The 15,539-nt window shown below is 38.1% G+C and overlaps 2 protein-coding genes across 2 annotated transcripts; both read left to right on the top strand.

The window, feature by feature from the left end:
- The first annotated feature begins 595 nt into the window (after nt 1–595).
- On the top strand, nt 596–1,534 carry LOC128491506 (olfactory receptor 1468-like). The gene has a single exon (XM_053463825.1). It carries the CDS (start codon nt 596–598, stop codon nt 1,532–1,534), a length of 939 nt encoding a protein of 312 aa, XP_053319800.1.
- An 11,193-nt stretch (nt 1,535–12,727) lies between these two features.
- On the top strand, nt 12,728–13,645 carry LOC128491505 (olfactory receptor 8H1-like). The gene has a single exon (XM_053463824.1). The coding sequence runs from the start codon at nt 12,728–12,730 to the stop codon at nt 13,643–13,645; it is 918 nt and encodes a 305-aa protein (XP_053319799.1).
- The last annotated feature ends 1,894 nt before the right edge of the window (nt 13,646–15,539 follow it).

The following is a 15,539-nucleotide window of genomic DNA, read 5'->3' as shown; positions in this document are numbered from 1 at the left end:
GTCCATTTCTGAGCACATTTTAACCAGTTTTTCATACCTGTTGTTGTCCCACCCTCCCTATGTAAAACTGAGAGGGGGTCCCCGTTTTGTCGTAGTGGCTGGGGTGGATAGGCAAGTTGGGGAAGTAGAATGGGGTTTTTGATGGATTACCTAGTTGTTACGTTGGTGTGGTGAGCTGGTCTGTGGCTCAGAACCTGGGGGATTGTAGGGGTATCTGGCTATATTATGGGGTTTGCAAATCAAAGTTTTGGCACTTTGTTATTATATTGTTTGGATAATGTTAAGTTATTGTTGGGGGTCATTGTCATCTGTTCATGGTGGGCGATGCTGGGAAATTATTGGTAAAGTTTTTTATGACAATGACTTTATAAATGATTGATAAAGCTGTGGACATATAAATACATTTCCATCATAATTTGGTGTCTGTGTGTTATTTGGGGATGGAACAGGGTTTTGGTAAGGCATAGATGGGCCCATGGATCGACACCCACATACATTTTCAATGCCTTATTTTGAATGTGTTATGTGTTATCATGAATTTCAGTTTAGTCTTGTTCATGTTTTAACATCATGTTCATTTTTTTGTTCTAGAATGATGGACAATCAGACATTTCCAGCTGGATTTTACATTGTTGGATTTACAAATGATGCAAATAAAAAAAAGACCTTGTTTATTGTATTTTTATTTATATATTTAATTGGAATAGTAGGGAATTTAATAATAATTACAGTAATATATTTGGATTCTCACTTACAAACACCTATGTACCTCTTCCTATGTAACCTGTCATCGGTGGACATCTGCTACACCACAGTCACCCTCCCTAAACTGATGGACATGTTAGCAACTGAACATAATTCAATAACCTTCACACAATGTTTCACTCAAATGTACTTCTTCAATTTCTTGGCTACTACAGAAGTTTTCTTGTTGACAGCAATGGCTTACGATCGTTATGCTGCTATCTGTTTCCCGTTACAATATTACCTTATTATGAACAGGAAAAAATGCACCTGTATTTTAATAAGCGTCTGGGTATCTGGGTGTATGAATTCATTGTTCTTCAGTGGTTTTGCTTCAACTTTAACATTTTGTTATTCAAATAAGATACAGCACTTTTTCTGTGATGTTAAACCTCTGGTAAAAATCTCCTGTAGCAACGGTATATTTTATATTGTAATGTATGTAGAAACCGTTTTTCTCGGTATTTTCCCACTTTTTCTTTCCTTAACATCTTACGTCAAAATAATCTCCAGCATTTTACAAATAAAATCTGTTGAAGGTAGAAAACGAGCTTTCTCAACGTGTACGTCGCATCTAACAGTCCTTTTCATCTTCTATGGAACCTTCCTATGGATGTACATTAGGCCAACATCAGATGATTTAGATAAACAGGATGTAGTGATTTCTGTTCTGTATACAGCAGTGACTCCCATGTTAAACCCTTTAATATATAGTCTACGGAATAAAGAGATGAAGAGTGCCATGGTGAGACTTGTTAAGGTTATAAAATTTAGAATTTCTGTACGATAACAAGGTTTTGTTTATAGAGAGGCTTAAGCAACTATTCCATTGTTCTTGCATCAATCCAAGTGATGTATCTCTGCTTAATAGGTAAATCAAATGTCAATAAAAGGGAACATAACGTTCTACAAATTAAATATACATGTATGAACTTTCATCTGTTATACAAAAGCAGGGCCCTAGGAGCCCTGCACCAATTGACCCATGGCCCCGCCATTCTGACGCATCCATACCTCTCACCTGTCACACAAAGCGGAGATTCGTTTAGGTCCCATGACGTGGGGCAATCACGCTCCCTCACTGTCACCACTTCTTGGCATGCAGTGTCGGTGAGGAAGAATGATTGCCACATGTCACAGGACTTGGATAGCCGATCGCTGAGATGCAGACCACAAGGAACATGCAGGGGGTATTGTATGATGCAGTAAGTACTGTGTGTATGTTTATATATATGTATGTATGTTTATATATACGGTATATACACAGTATATATATATATATATATATATATATATATATACACAGTACATATATATATATATATATATATATATATATATATATATATACACAGTACATATATATATATATATATATATATATATATATACACAGTACATATATATATATATATATATATATTTCCTTCTCAAAGGGTTCTGCGCAAAGTTAGAATGTTTTCAAAATAGACTTTCTATTAGTTTACTATTTTACAAAATGCAAAGTGAATGAACAGAAGAAAAATCTAAATCAAACCAATATTGGGTATGACCACCCTTTGCCTTTAAAACAGCATCAGAAGGTGGACCAAACATACTCTGAAAAACACCCCTCGTCTTATAATCGGGGTCGTCTTATAATCAGACCTCAAATAGGCCTGACTATGAGACTAAGATCCAGATCCCCCGCAGCGCTGCAGGGGACCTGGATCCCCCCCCCCAACTTACCAGTGCTTCTGAGTCCCTGGTGTGTAGCCGAGGCAGTGTGTAGACGTATACACGATTCGCGTAGACAACTTCCACTGCAGCCGGAAGGAGGTGCGGTTAGCAGCGGGGGTTGTCTGCATCCATCGTGCAGACCTTCCCTGGCTGTCAGAAATCAGAGTTCTCCTTACCGGGAATTCTCTCTGAGAGCGGGGGAAGGTCTGCACGATGGACGCAGACAACCCCCGCTGCTAACCGCACCTCCTTACGGCTACAGCAGGAGTCTACACGCTGTCTACACGCTGCCTGGACAACACACTGGGAGTCAGAAGCACCGGTAAGTTTTTATTTAAGGGGGTGTTAAATGGGGGGCATAAGGCATTTCTGTAGGCAGAGTGCTCTATGTTATGCCTTTTAACCCCCTTAATGCCACTCTGCCTCTAGAAATGCCTTTTAACCCTCTATACGCCACTCTGCCTCCTGAAATGCCTTATACCTCCCTATATGCCACTCTTCCCCATAATATGCCTTCTAACCCCCTAAATGCCAGAGTGGCATATAGGGGTATAAGGCATTTCTGGAGGCAGAGTGGCACATAGGGGGTCAAAAGGCATATCATGGGGCACAGTGGCATTTAAAGGTTAAAAGGCATATCATGGGGCACAGTGGCATATAGGGGGTTTAAGGCATTTATGGGGCAGAGTGACAAGCCTGGGGGCAGATGTGCATAACTGGGGGACAGGTTGGAAAATAAAAAGAATTAAATATTTTTCTCAATCATTTTTATTAAAAAAATAGTTTACATGAATTAACATTTACTGGTAAAACTTTTTTCCTATAGGGTCGTCTTCTATTAAGGCTTTTTCTTTTTTTCCTAAATTAATATTCAGATTTTGGGGGGTCGTCTTCTAATCAGGGTCATCGAGCAAATACGGTATTAAATTTTTTTTTCAAAAAACTCTGTTTATTAAAGTTTTTCTGCACAAGTAACAAGTTTACACTAGTGAGAAACTACATCTTACAGAAATACATCTAATGTCAGATCAGATCTATTCCAATTCTACTTTGTTCCCACAGTAAATAGCATGAAACTATCCTACGCATGACCATAAAACGGTGTAAGGGATGGAGATGATGATATTTGTTATTGTTTCATGTTGACAAAATCCTTTTCTTACCCTTCTTATTTTCATTGCCCATTCCGCTTAATGAAAGGCTCCACCTTGGATCTCAGTGGTCTGCTTTCAAAAAATAGGATTGCAGTGGCACACCTATAGAAAGTTATATGAGAGTAATATGAATGGCGTAGAAAGCATTAAATGCACTCAAACAACTCACCCTTGAGAAAGGCTTGTGGGCCGAAACGTTGGAGGCAGGCCCGGACTGGGACAAAAAATAGGCCCGGGCATTTAAGACTGAGCAGCCCAATTTTATTTATTTATTGTTAAAGCCCCCCCTTCATGTACCATCTTTGCATTTCCCCAAATCACTTAAACATTCATGATAGACACAAACACTTACTCACTCATTCACACAAATCATTAACACATACTCATTAATGCAGTCTCACAAATCAGTCAAGCAGTTCATCCACACATGAATTCATTCATTCTCATACGCATTCACACAATTCATCCACACATTTATTCATTCATTCTTGTACCCATTCACACTACCCCCTCTCCCCATCCCCTTCTTATCTGCCCCTTCTAACTGTGTTCCCCCTTATCACTCTGTATCCCCTTCCCCATTTCTCAATATGTACCCCCTCTCACTATTTATCCCCTCTCCCCCTTCTCAATGCACCCCCCTCCCTTACCCTACTTACCTTGTTGCCGGAGTAAGCAGCAACTGCGACCGCGTCCGCCACTCTAGGGGGCCGGACAGCCCCCACCAGGGCCGGCCATAGGGGTGCGCGGCCGCACAGGGCTTAAATTAAAACATCGGGTTTTTTTGTTGTTTTTTTTTAACTTTATTTAACATCTTCCATGTTAACAAACTTTATTTAACATGAAGGATGTTAAATAAAGTAAACAAACCCCCCCCAATGTTTTAATTTAAGCCCTGTGCGGCCGCACACCCCTAAGGCCGGCCCTGGTGGGGACAGCCCGCCCCCCTAGAGTGGCGGACCCAGTCGCAGTTGCTGCGGGCTTAAGGTGCAGGTGCCCCTTTTGCCCTGCGTTAATGCGGCCGCATAGGCCCAGTCAGTCCGGTCCTGACTGGGCCTATTTTAAGGTAGGGGCCTGGAGCTGCAGCTCCATCGGCCCCTACTTCAATCTGGCCCTGCCCGGTGTGCCCGATGGCCAGTCTGGGCCTGGTTGGAGGTCTCAGATGGTCTCTGCTTTTTTGTCACTCAAATTTTTGCTCTTTATGAGCAAGTAAGTGTATTATATATTTTTATTAACATGCTTTTTATATCATTTTTGCTTGTTGTTCATGTGAGTGCAGCTCACTTACATGATTTGGCATTAGCAAAGCTTTGTAACAAATATTACAAATATCACAGAAACAACATCGAGGATTACATTTAGCCCTCAGTCTTTATAGGTACTAAAAAGATACAGAATTACATATTGGGTTTTTGTATCCTCCAATACAACCTACTTAAATTGCCAGTTGGGGCTTTCTAATAGGATTGATTATTACACTATGATAATTTTTTTGTGACTTTCATTTGTTGGCAACTCAACTTATTGAAGTTGGTATTTGTCTTTTTGCATTGGTCACTACTATGTGAGCATGGTCTCCCATGTATGGAGTTAAGGAAGCAGTTTATTTTTTGTTAAAGACAAGGTGATGTAGAATCTTATTATTTCTAAATGGCCTAGAAATACATTTGACATTCTGTAAAATTATGTTTATCATATGTGATGAGTAAAGCATATTATTGTCCCTGAAGAAGGAAAGATAAGGGAATTCACCATTCCCTATGCATATGAATAATTGTATTTGTGGAACTTTGAAATGTTATATATGCTCAGTAATTTACCCATCATTTCCTATGATACACAGAAGGCACAACTGTATCTCATTCTAGAGGTGAGGTTTCAGATTAATTTCATACGTTATTAATTTAATATATTGCCATGATGCATACTAAATGCAGAAATTGAAAGAAGCTATTGTTTAACATTCAAGGTAAGATTAAAGGTGGTTTTCTTTCTTCATTTTGATCCAGTTTAATATTTATTGAATTTGTTTTCAGTTTGTTACAAAAAATTTGCTGGAAAATAGAGGGAACCTGAAAAAAAAAAACATCGCATTTTTGGTAGCCCATATGATTTTTATTGTATTATTTACTATATATTGGTTACTTCCCTCACGAAGTATAGGCATTCATTTTCTACTTTTTTCTTTCTTTTATCTGCTCATGGCTTTATTTTTTTCAATTTTGCACAAGCCACAAGTCCCAATGGTCGACCTTGATTTATAGATGAATGTCTCAAAAACAACTTTATATGCGACTAAACATGGTAATTGTTTCCGAAGCAGACGTGGATGTTCTTTTCTGTAATGCTTATAATGCATATTATAGACTAGACTGCATATAAAAGGCAGGCAAACTTCTTCCAGGTAACTTACTGGGATTAGAGAGAAGTAGAAAAACTTGCACTAGTAGAGATGGAACGTTGTGTAAGAAATCACCTTTTTGAACCAGCCTATGTAAAAATGGTGCACTTGGGTGCGTGATAATCCAATAGGCTGGTCTGTTTTTATTAAACAGGTGGCCAATTTAGGAATCAAGAATCCAAAAGACAAAAATAACACTTACTAGTCTCAAAACAAAATAAAAACAGCCAACTAGGTGCAAAGAAGTGATCCTGAAATAAACATAAAACTAAGCAAATAGAAATCTGAAAGTATTATTTTTTTACTTAATAATTGTGTGACTATATGACATAGATGCCTCACCACAAAGAGGAGATTCTTGCCTTTGAGATACCCCATACAATAACAGTATCAGTATGTTATTATATGCTTGGCATCCATTTAATGAAATTATCTTATTATCATTAGAAACATTTACATACATTTTCTTCCTTCGAGTAAAACAGTTTATCTCTATAAATAATCTCTTGATTATATTTAATATGAAAATATAGTATTCATTTATCATTATTTTTTATCCCGTGTCATAAGGCTTGGATCCAAGCTTGAATGAAAATCTATTTAAAACAATAAAATAATTATCTATACATAAAATATATTTCAATTTTAAAAAAAAGAATAAATATATATAGAAACCTTTTATTCTGTATTGAAACAACTTTCCTTACACCCTACAGACTATAAACTGATGGGAAATCGAACAATTTTAAGAGAGTTTTATTTTTCAGGAATACCAAACAGTGCAAAAGAAAATGTGAATGTTTTTGTCGTATTTTTATTTGTATATTTGATTGGAATATTTGGAAATTTTATTATAATCATTGTTATTTCTAAGGATAAACAGTTACATATTCCAATGTATGGATTCCTCTGCAACTTGTCCTTCGTAGACATTTTTTACACTACAGTCACTCTTCCTAAGCTGATGGATATGATATTGTCTGGGAATAATACAATATCCTTAACAGAGTGTTTTATTCAGTTATACTTTTTCATACTTGCGGGTGGTACAGAAATTTTCTTGCTTTCCACCATGGCATATGACCGCTATGTTGCCATTTGTTATCCACTTTAATATCAGATAATTATGAATAAAACAAGATGTATCCTTATTTTTGGAGGCATTTGGCTATCTGGATGGGGAAATGCTACGTTTTTAACTATCTTTGCCTCAAAGTTATCCTTTTGTCATCCCAATAAGATACAGCAATTCTTCTGCGATATTAAACCTCTAGCTAAACTCTCATGTGCAGACACTGGATTTCATATTGTAGTCTATATGGAGACTTTTCTTTTTGGGCTTTGCCCATTCTTGCTTATCGTAATATCTTATGTCAAAATAATAGTCAACATTTTACAAATGAAATCGGCAGATGGCAGAAGAAAAGCCTTCTCCACTTGTACATCCCACCTTATGGTTCTTTGTGTTTTCTATGGAACCATCCTTTGGGTGTACATGACACCACCTGTAGATCATTCAGAAGAAATAGACCAAGTATTCTCAGTGCTGTACACAGCAGTGACTCCAATGTTAAATCCTTTAATATACAGTCTAAGAAACAAAGAGGTAAAGAGTGCTCTGGTAAGACTTATGGCAGGGGCGTCCAAAGTGTGGCCCGCGGGCCAAATGCGGCCTGCCGGACTTCGAGGTGCGGCCCGCGTGAGCAGGACCGGATTGGCTGGTTCTGCTGACTCACGCGGTGGTCTGCCGGTCCGTGGGCCGGCAGACCACATTCAAAGAGGCCGTCTGGCTGCGAAGTTCAAAGCTGCCGTTGTGCGGCTTTGAACACGTGACTTCAAGGGGGCGGCCCACAGAAGGTGTTCCTCGTGGCAAGGAGAGGGTCATCACACAACGGAGGAGAGCAGGAAAAAGTAAAAAAACAAAAATGTAAGTATTACCAATGGACATGATAAAAGTGTAATTTCTGCTAGCTATTGCTACTGTGGCTGCTTGTGCATGATAGAAGTGTCATTGCTATATTAAATATATATGATTACTACAATCACACTCCTATCATACACAGGCAGTCAGTACATCCTGGATCCTGGGCATCATAGAAGTGTGATTGGATTCCTGGGTCCCCTCGACGGAGCAAGAGACGCTGATGAGCAACACAGAGGGAAGCAGCAGGGCCCCTGCGGATGATTCTTTTCGGTGTTTTTCTTTTTGTTTCGGCATTTTGCCAAATTAATCCTGTATTATATTATTCAAATGTTTTTTTTTAAAGCACAAAAGTAATAAAATGGAATAAAATTAGTTAATTATGTTTCTTGTGGATATTCTACTTTCTCAAATTGTATGTATTGAGAGTATAGCGAGGTGTTTTGTAATGTACACATTTAAGAAAGAAAAAAATTATCAAAAATAAAACATTGGCTAACTACTGAAATAAATACGCTGCTGATTTGGAAAAAAGTTCTTAACTGTTTGTTAAAGGAGACTCAGATCAAAATCTGTGAGTGTAATATATTTTGGGTATTATTTACTCTTGGGTACGCATATAGTCTGGCCATGGTTTTATTGTACTTTTCTTGTGTCTGTAAACTTCATGGGTATTTCAATCTATTCTTATCTAAATATCCACCATTCTTTTTTATGTTTTTATGCCTGCCACTTACCCCTAGACTCCCCAATGGCCATATAGTGTTACAAAATCAATGTGACCCAATATTTATGCCTTAGGTGTTTTCTGAATGATATTCGTTGTGTATGCTCTGAATTATTGCTTTGTGTTGTGTACTTATTGGTCATTATTATTCTAGCAGCAACCCAGGATTCTGAATGTTTAGGCTTTTTATACCTTTTAGGTTGTGCACTCTCCTTTCTGCATATTTTTGATGTGGATATTTACAGGTTCTGACCAACCTGAGGCAACCTGTCACAGAGGTGCCTCATTAGCAGTGGGTTTTTTTCAGATTTATCTAGATGTTATCTAAATAATGCAACCTGTGAAAAATAAAAGATTATTTTAACTTCTCAAGCCATCCAGCCTTTTGAGATGACCAGAAGCCCTCACCTTCATCTGATGAGGTGCCACAAAAAATAATTAATCCATTCATGCTTTTATGCCAGCCACAATTTTAATTTCCCAAAATAATTTAAAATACAGTGGCAAGAAGAAGTAAGTAAATAATTTGGAATTAGCAGCATGCATTTATACATTTGTCTTAAAATGTATGATCTTCATCTAAGTTACAATAATGAGGAAACACAATCTGTTTAACCTATAACACACAAATTGTTGTATCATTCTTTTCTATATTGAGTACATCATTCAAACATTTCCAGTGTGTGTTGGAAATCCAATTTACAAAATGAGATTGGAGGTACGTTTTCCAGCTACTTTGACATAAAAAAACATTTTTAGTTTGCTGTTCTCAAGCAGCATCTGCTGATGTGAACCATGTGTCAAAGAAACTCAGTAGACCTAGAATTGTTGATTTGCGTGAAGCTGGAAAGGGTTACACAAAAGAGTTGACATAGTCATCAGTCCACCCTGTTTATACATTAAGATGATTAAGCACTGTGGCTACTCTCCGAGTAAGAGTCCAGCCAAGATGACTCCAAAGGCACAACACAGAATGCTTATTAGGTAAAAACCAGCACTGTGAATGTTCAATGTGTTTTTCAATAAAGACATGAAAGATTATCATTGTCTGTGTGTAATTAAGCTCATTTTGTTTGTCTATACTTTTTACCTACGTGTAGATCAGGTTACATTTTATGCAGAAAACCAGGTAATTGCAAAGGGTTCATATACTTTTTCTTGCCACTATACATTTTATCAGAGCACAAAGAGATGAGAGAAATGAGGGATTATATCCATTTGAATTATAAAGCTCAAAATTGTCATTTAAATTTCGTTGGTTCTTTCACTCTCACACTCTCATTCACTCTCATTCACTCTCTCATACTCTCCCTACCTTCTCTGCCTTCCCAGCAAATTTTCGCAAAATGGCAAAGTTTCCAGGCACATCCTCTCCCCTGATCCTCTTTCGCTTGTGTCTACTGACACAGATCAGCCGGGAAGATCTAGGTGACTATCACTTCCCGAGATGTAAGGAAAAAGAAAGTGAAGCCCATGCTGCTTTTACAAAATTTTTCCCACAGGTCTGCCAGCAACTCAAGGAGTTAAAATATCCCAGAGTCGCCATAGTATTTCATTTGACTTTGTTCAATTAAGTTAATTCAGATTGAGAATACTTTGATGTTTATTCACTAAACCTGTGAGAGAATGCAGGTTAGATTAAAATGAGAAAGCTTCCATATATTTATGCTGATCAAGTATAAAAAATGTTTCATGGTGGGTGTGCAGGGGAGGCACTGATTTCCACTTTATGGCTATTGCTAGTTTCGTTGTCAATAATATGTGAATCGATAATTTCCTCAAAGAGAAATATCTTCCTTGAAAAAGTGGAAGAGGGCTAACTCAGTAGAGAACGATAATTCTATAGCCCAGCACTGTGCGCAACAATTCAAATACCCACGATCAGATTGGAAGAATCACCAGACATGACCACCATGTATGCATCATCATGTCTCCTATATGATGTTCAGCACTCATAGGACACACTCTAGAACATTCCTCCCAAGTGAGTTGTTGTTGTTAAAAAAAACCCCTAGTTCAAATCTTTTCCTGTAGCTCGATATAATTATTACAATAGGTAACCCACTCATGCATTCCTCTGTTTCATACCACTGCTGTAATAGAATGACACAAGTCTACCTCCCCTGCTCTCATGTGAGGAAGTTGTTTAGCCTGGAGGACTTCAATGATAAATGAGTAGCACTTTAAGATATTTTTCTTGGCCTCCGGAGCCTTCTCGCATAAATCCATACTCAAGGAGGGGAACAATTTCCTGCCGTCAGTGAAACCTCTTTGAGACACTAGAACGGACAAATATTTGGAGAGTACAAAGTTTTTTTTCCGCAAAGACGAACACGAAGACGAGCGTAAAGATAAACACGAAGACAAAGAGGAAGACTTCGCCAGCGCCCAAGTCTAATCTTAATTGCTATTATTAGATCCCTCTTAATATAGGACTATATGTGGCAATAGTTTAAAACAACAATCCTATCGTACCTAGCAGCTAATCCAGTGCCCAGGTAAACTAAATAATCCTTCCTCCAGTCAAAATCATATTTTTTTACTTAAGTTCCTCCATCACACACCTGGAGCTATTCACACTCAGTAGTTAGGTCTTCATGATATTTAGTTTGTGGTAGGATACTCGTCTATATTGTCTGTGAAGTTCCATCAAAAGGGAAAAGGGAAGTGCCTGGGAAGGTGTGGACTGTCGCAATATCATCTGCCTACAGACCCAAAGCGATGTCCTTCTCTGCCTTGACTGGAAAAGACTTGATAAAATATTACTAAAAATCTCAGCAAAAACACCAATTTATATTAGAGAGGTGCAAAGATGAGGAGAACGAAAAATAAAAGAACTCAGGGTCCCTGTGGACCTCCAGTTATACTTCATTACAATGAATAAAAGTATAAATCTCTGGGGACCTGTGGACCTTAAGCTTAGTCTGCTGAGAAGCTGTTCCACATATCCAAAACAAATAAGTGCTCCATACATTAAGTTAGACTTTACTACATTAAAGAAAAGTATCTGCCAATAGATAAGAAAATGGCTTAAGAAGGTACGTGAGCAGGTGTGAGGCACATAAAAAGAAGCAGGCGGTTGCAAATTTTGTTTCTTCATAAAAGCATCCCCCCAAATTTCCTCCAAAATGAAGAGAAGGAAAGGGGAAGGAAACAGAAGTCTATAAGATAGGTCTCCTGCACAAGCCACACTACATTGTCCATGGGCCTCCACTGTAGCCACGGTTTCTTTTCCTTACTTAGAGTGTTTCTTTTTTCATAATTCTTACCTATAATGCTGTTTTAATTTACAAAATGACTTTAAATAAATTCTCCCAGAGCAGAAGCACATAAGGAATATAGTCCCTTTGGTACATTAATGTCCCTGTGGATAAACAAATATATATATATATATGATTATGTGATATTCGTCTGTTCACATTACAAAGACCATCTCAATACAATGTCAGCTTCTCCCATTGCTATATGGCAAAAGACATCAGTTCACTGTAATAATTCAGTATATTTCTCACTAAGGTAAGTTCTGTTGTTTTAGAATGAACGTTTTAGGGGGTGGTGGTAAATGTTCTGTAGTAAAGACCAGGTAGCTTTTTAAATTTGATTTAATGAAATGTTATGTCCTCATTGTTTTATTATTTGTTATATAATAGACATCTATAACTTGAATTGAGGGTTAAAAATACTAATGAATAACTAAAGTTTGATATATTACTGATTAACAGCCTTAAAAAGCCTGGCTCGCTTTTCCAGCTCATTTGCTCCCCTATGGTTAGCAGCTTGTTCCTAATATTCCTTTATTATCATCATCAGGAATTAGCTGCCAGACACAGGCGGTCACAATACTGTATAAAAGTTTCCAGTGACAAGAGTCTCCCTGTCCCAGACCGACGACAGAAAGATTATTGTATTTCAGATAATCTATTGGAATATTTCAGGGTCATTTTTATTCTTGTTCACAGACAGGGAAACGCTGACTGCACCAAATTCTCTTCATTGTAATAAGTAAGTCTCGTATTAAAACAAACCTCTTCTCTCCCTGCAGATGATGTGACTATAAACTGATGGAAAACAGTACAGTTACTAAAGAGTTTTCCTTATTGGGATTTTCCAATAGTGAGAAGTACAACATACTCCTTTTTGTTGTGTTTCTGTTTATCTATTGTGTTGGAATGTTTTGGAATCTAATTATAACCATGTTAATATATATGGATCCCCATTTACATACTCCCATGTACTATTTTATCTGCAACTTGTCCTTTGTTGACATCTCCTACACCACAGTCACCCTTCCAAAACTGATGGCCATTCTCATGACTGGGGATTACTCAATATCCTTCACACAATGTTTCATCCAATTGTACTTTTTCGAATTTCTGGGTGGCACTGAGACTTTACTGCTTTCTGCCATGGCTTATGATCGCTACGTCGCTATTTGTTTTCCTCTACAATATCAGCTTATTATGAATAAAACAAAATGTGTCTCCATTTTTGTAGGCATATGGGCTTCTTCTTGTGGCAATGCTATTTGCATGGCCTGTTTCATGTCAACATTATCATTTTGCCACTCCAATAAATTACAGCAGTACTTCTGTGATATCAAACCCATTTCTGAACTCTCCTGCGCAGATATAAGAATTTATATTGCAGTCTGTATGGAAACATTTATTTTAGGGCTCTGTCCATTTTTGCTCATTTTAATATCCTATAAGAAAATAATATCCTGCATATTACATATTAAATCAGTAGAAGGTAGGAAAAAAGCTTTCTTCACTTGTACTTCCCACCTCACTGTTGTATTAATTTTCTATGGGACTGTTCTGTGGCTGTATACACAGCCACCTTTAAAACCCTCGGAGGAAATAGATCAAGTGTTTTCGGTGCTGTACACAGCAGTGACTCCTATGTTAAACCCGCTAATATACAGTCTAAGGAACAAAGAGATTAGGAATGCTTTAACAAGGCTTGTGAACCCAAAATAATGTCTGAATTCAAAAAGTCTATAGTGTGTCCAGAGCCCAGAATGGCAATGACCAGATGGCCCTAGCATTTGAGAGCTGGTGGTCATGTCATGATTTAGTGTAGCCGACAGCTGGATATGTGCAGCTGAACTTTTTTATAATAAAAATGACAAATTAGTTGGATTAAAATATTAAGTAATGCAAAATGGTAGAATTATGCATTTAATGTAACTGCATTCTCCCGCCTGCTGTTATAGGAATTTAGGAATAGTGGGGCAACAAAGTAACCAACCACCTGTCCTGTACTGGGTAAGATTTTCAAGAACTAATCATTTTAGGACAATTCCAGGAGGCAAATAATGCTACAGCAGCCAGGGACCTGTTCGATTCACTGGTCAAACTTGTCATCTATTTCAATAGTGTTTCTTAGTATTTATTTTGAACAGGGGCGTACCTAGAGTATTTGGCACCCGGGGCGGATCCTGTAAGTGGCACCCCCCCCCAAAATGTAAAGACATCTACAAAATTATGTTGGCAAGAATATTTATTGCACCAATTTGTAAACTGTATGTCAACTGTAAACAACAAGAAATCTGAAAAAATAAATTAATAACTTATAAGTAAAATAAACACGTTTAAATAACATTTACTGAACAAATAATAGTGCTTTCTTTAATAACCCTCCAAAAAAAAAAAACAACGTCCACATTGCCCACATAGAACCTGACCAGCACCCAAATTACACACACATAGGACGTGCCATCTTTGCCCCCAAACAGCCCAGCATGAGTCAGCATTGTTCCCAAACAGCCGAGTGTACGCCATCTTTGTCCCATAAACAGGCTACCTGTGCCATCTTTGTCCCATAAACACCCTGCCTGTGCCATCTTTGCCTTTTTGACAAATCAACTATACACCTATGATTAACACAAACACTTTTACAGTCACTCACTAACTCACTTTCATTCACACAATCATTTATTCTTTCACACAAATTATTTACACATATTCATTGATGCATTCTCACAAATTCATTAATTCTCTCACTCATTCTCACACAATTCATCCACACATTAATCCATTCATTTTCGCTCTCTCATTCTGACTCTTTATTTCAATATTCTTGCTACCCTCCTTTCTCCCTATCTACCCATTCTCACCCCCTTCTGCCCTATCTAGCCCTTCCTACTCCCTTCTCCCTATCTACCCCCTACCCCCCGTCTCACTCCCTTCTCCCCATCTACCCCCCTAACTATCTACCCTCTCCCCCCTTTGAAGTTCACTTACCTTTCAGGAGTCCTGGGGTGGGGGTGCAAGGCCTCTGTCTCCCAGCTCTGCCACTGTATGGAACAGCATGGTAAGTGTGGATTGGTAAGTGTGGATTCGTAAATGTGTGAGAGTGATGGGAGTTATGATGTACTTTAGAGCATAATTATATAATGAAAAAGACATTGGAAATGGTACAGCATAACACCCATCACTCTCACACATTTACCAATCCACACTTACCAATCCACACTTACCATTCCAGATGCCACACATACCAATCCACACATACCAATCCACAGATTCCACACATACCAATCCACACATACCAATCCACATTTACCAATCCACAGATTTCACACATACCAATCCACACATACCAATCCACAGATTCCACACATACCAATCCACACTTACCAATCCACAGATTCCACACATACCAATCCACAGATTCCACACATACCAATCCACACTTACCAATCCACACATACCACACATACCAATCCACACTTACCAATCCACAGATTTCACACTTACCAATCCACACATACCAATCCACAGATTCCACACATACCAATCCACACATACCAGTCCACACATACCAGTCCACTCTCACTGTCACTCTAACTGAATGATTTCCTACCTTTCC

This window comes from Spea bombifrons, chromosome 4, assembly GCF_027358695.1.
Source record: "Spea bombifrons isolate aSpeBom1 chromosome 4, aSpeBom1.2.pri, whole genome shotgun sequence".
Classification (NCBI taxonomy): domain Eukaryota; kingdom Metazoa; phylum Chordata; class Amphibia; order Anura; family Pelobatidae; genus Spea; species Spea bombifrons.
This window is presented reverse-complemented; position numbering and strand designations above follow the sequence as displayed.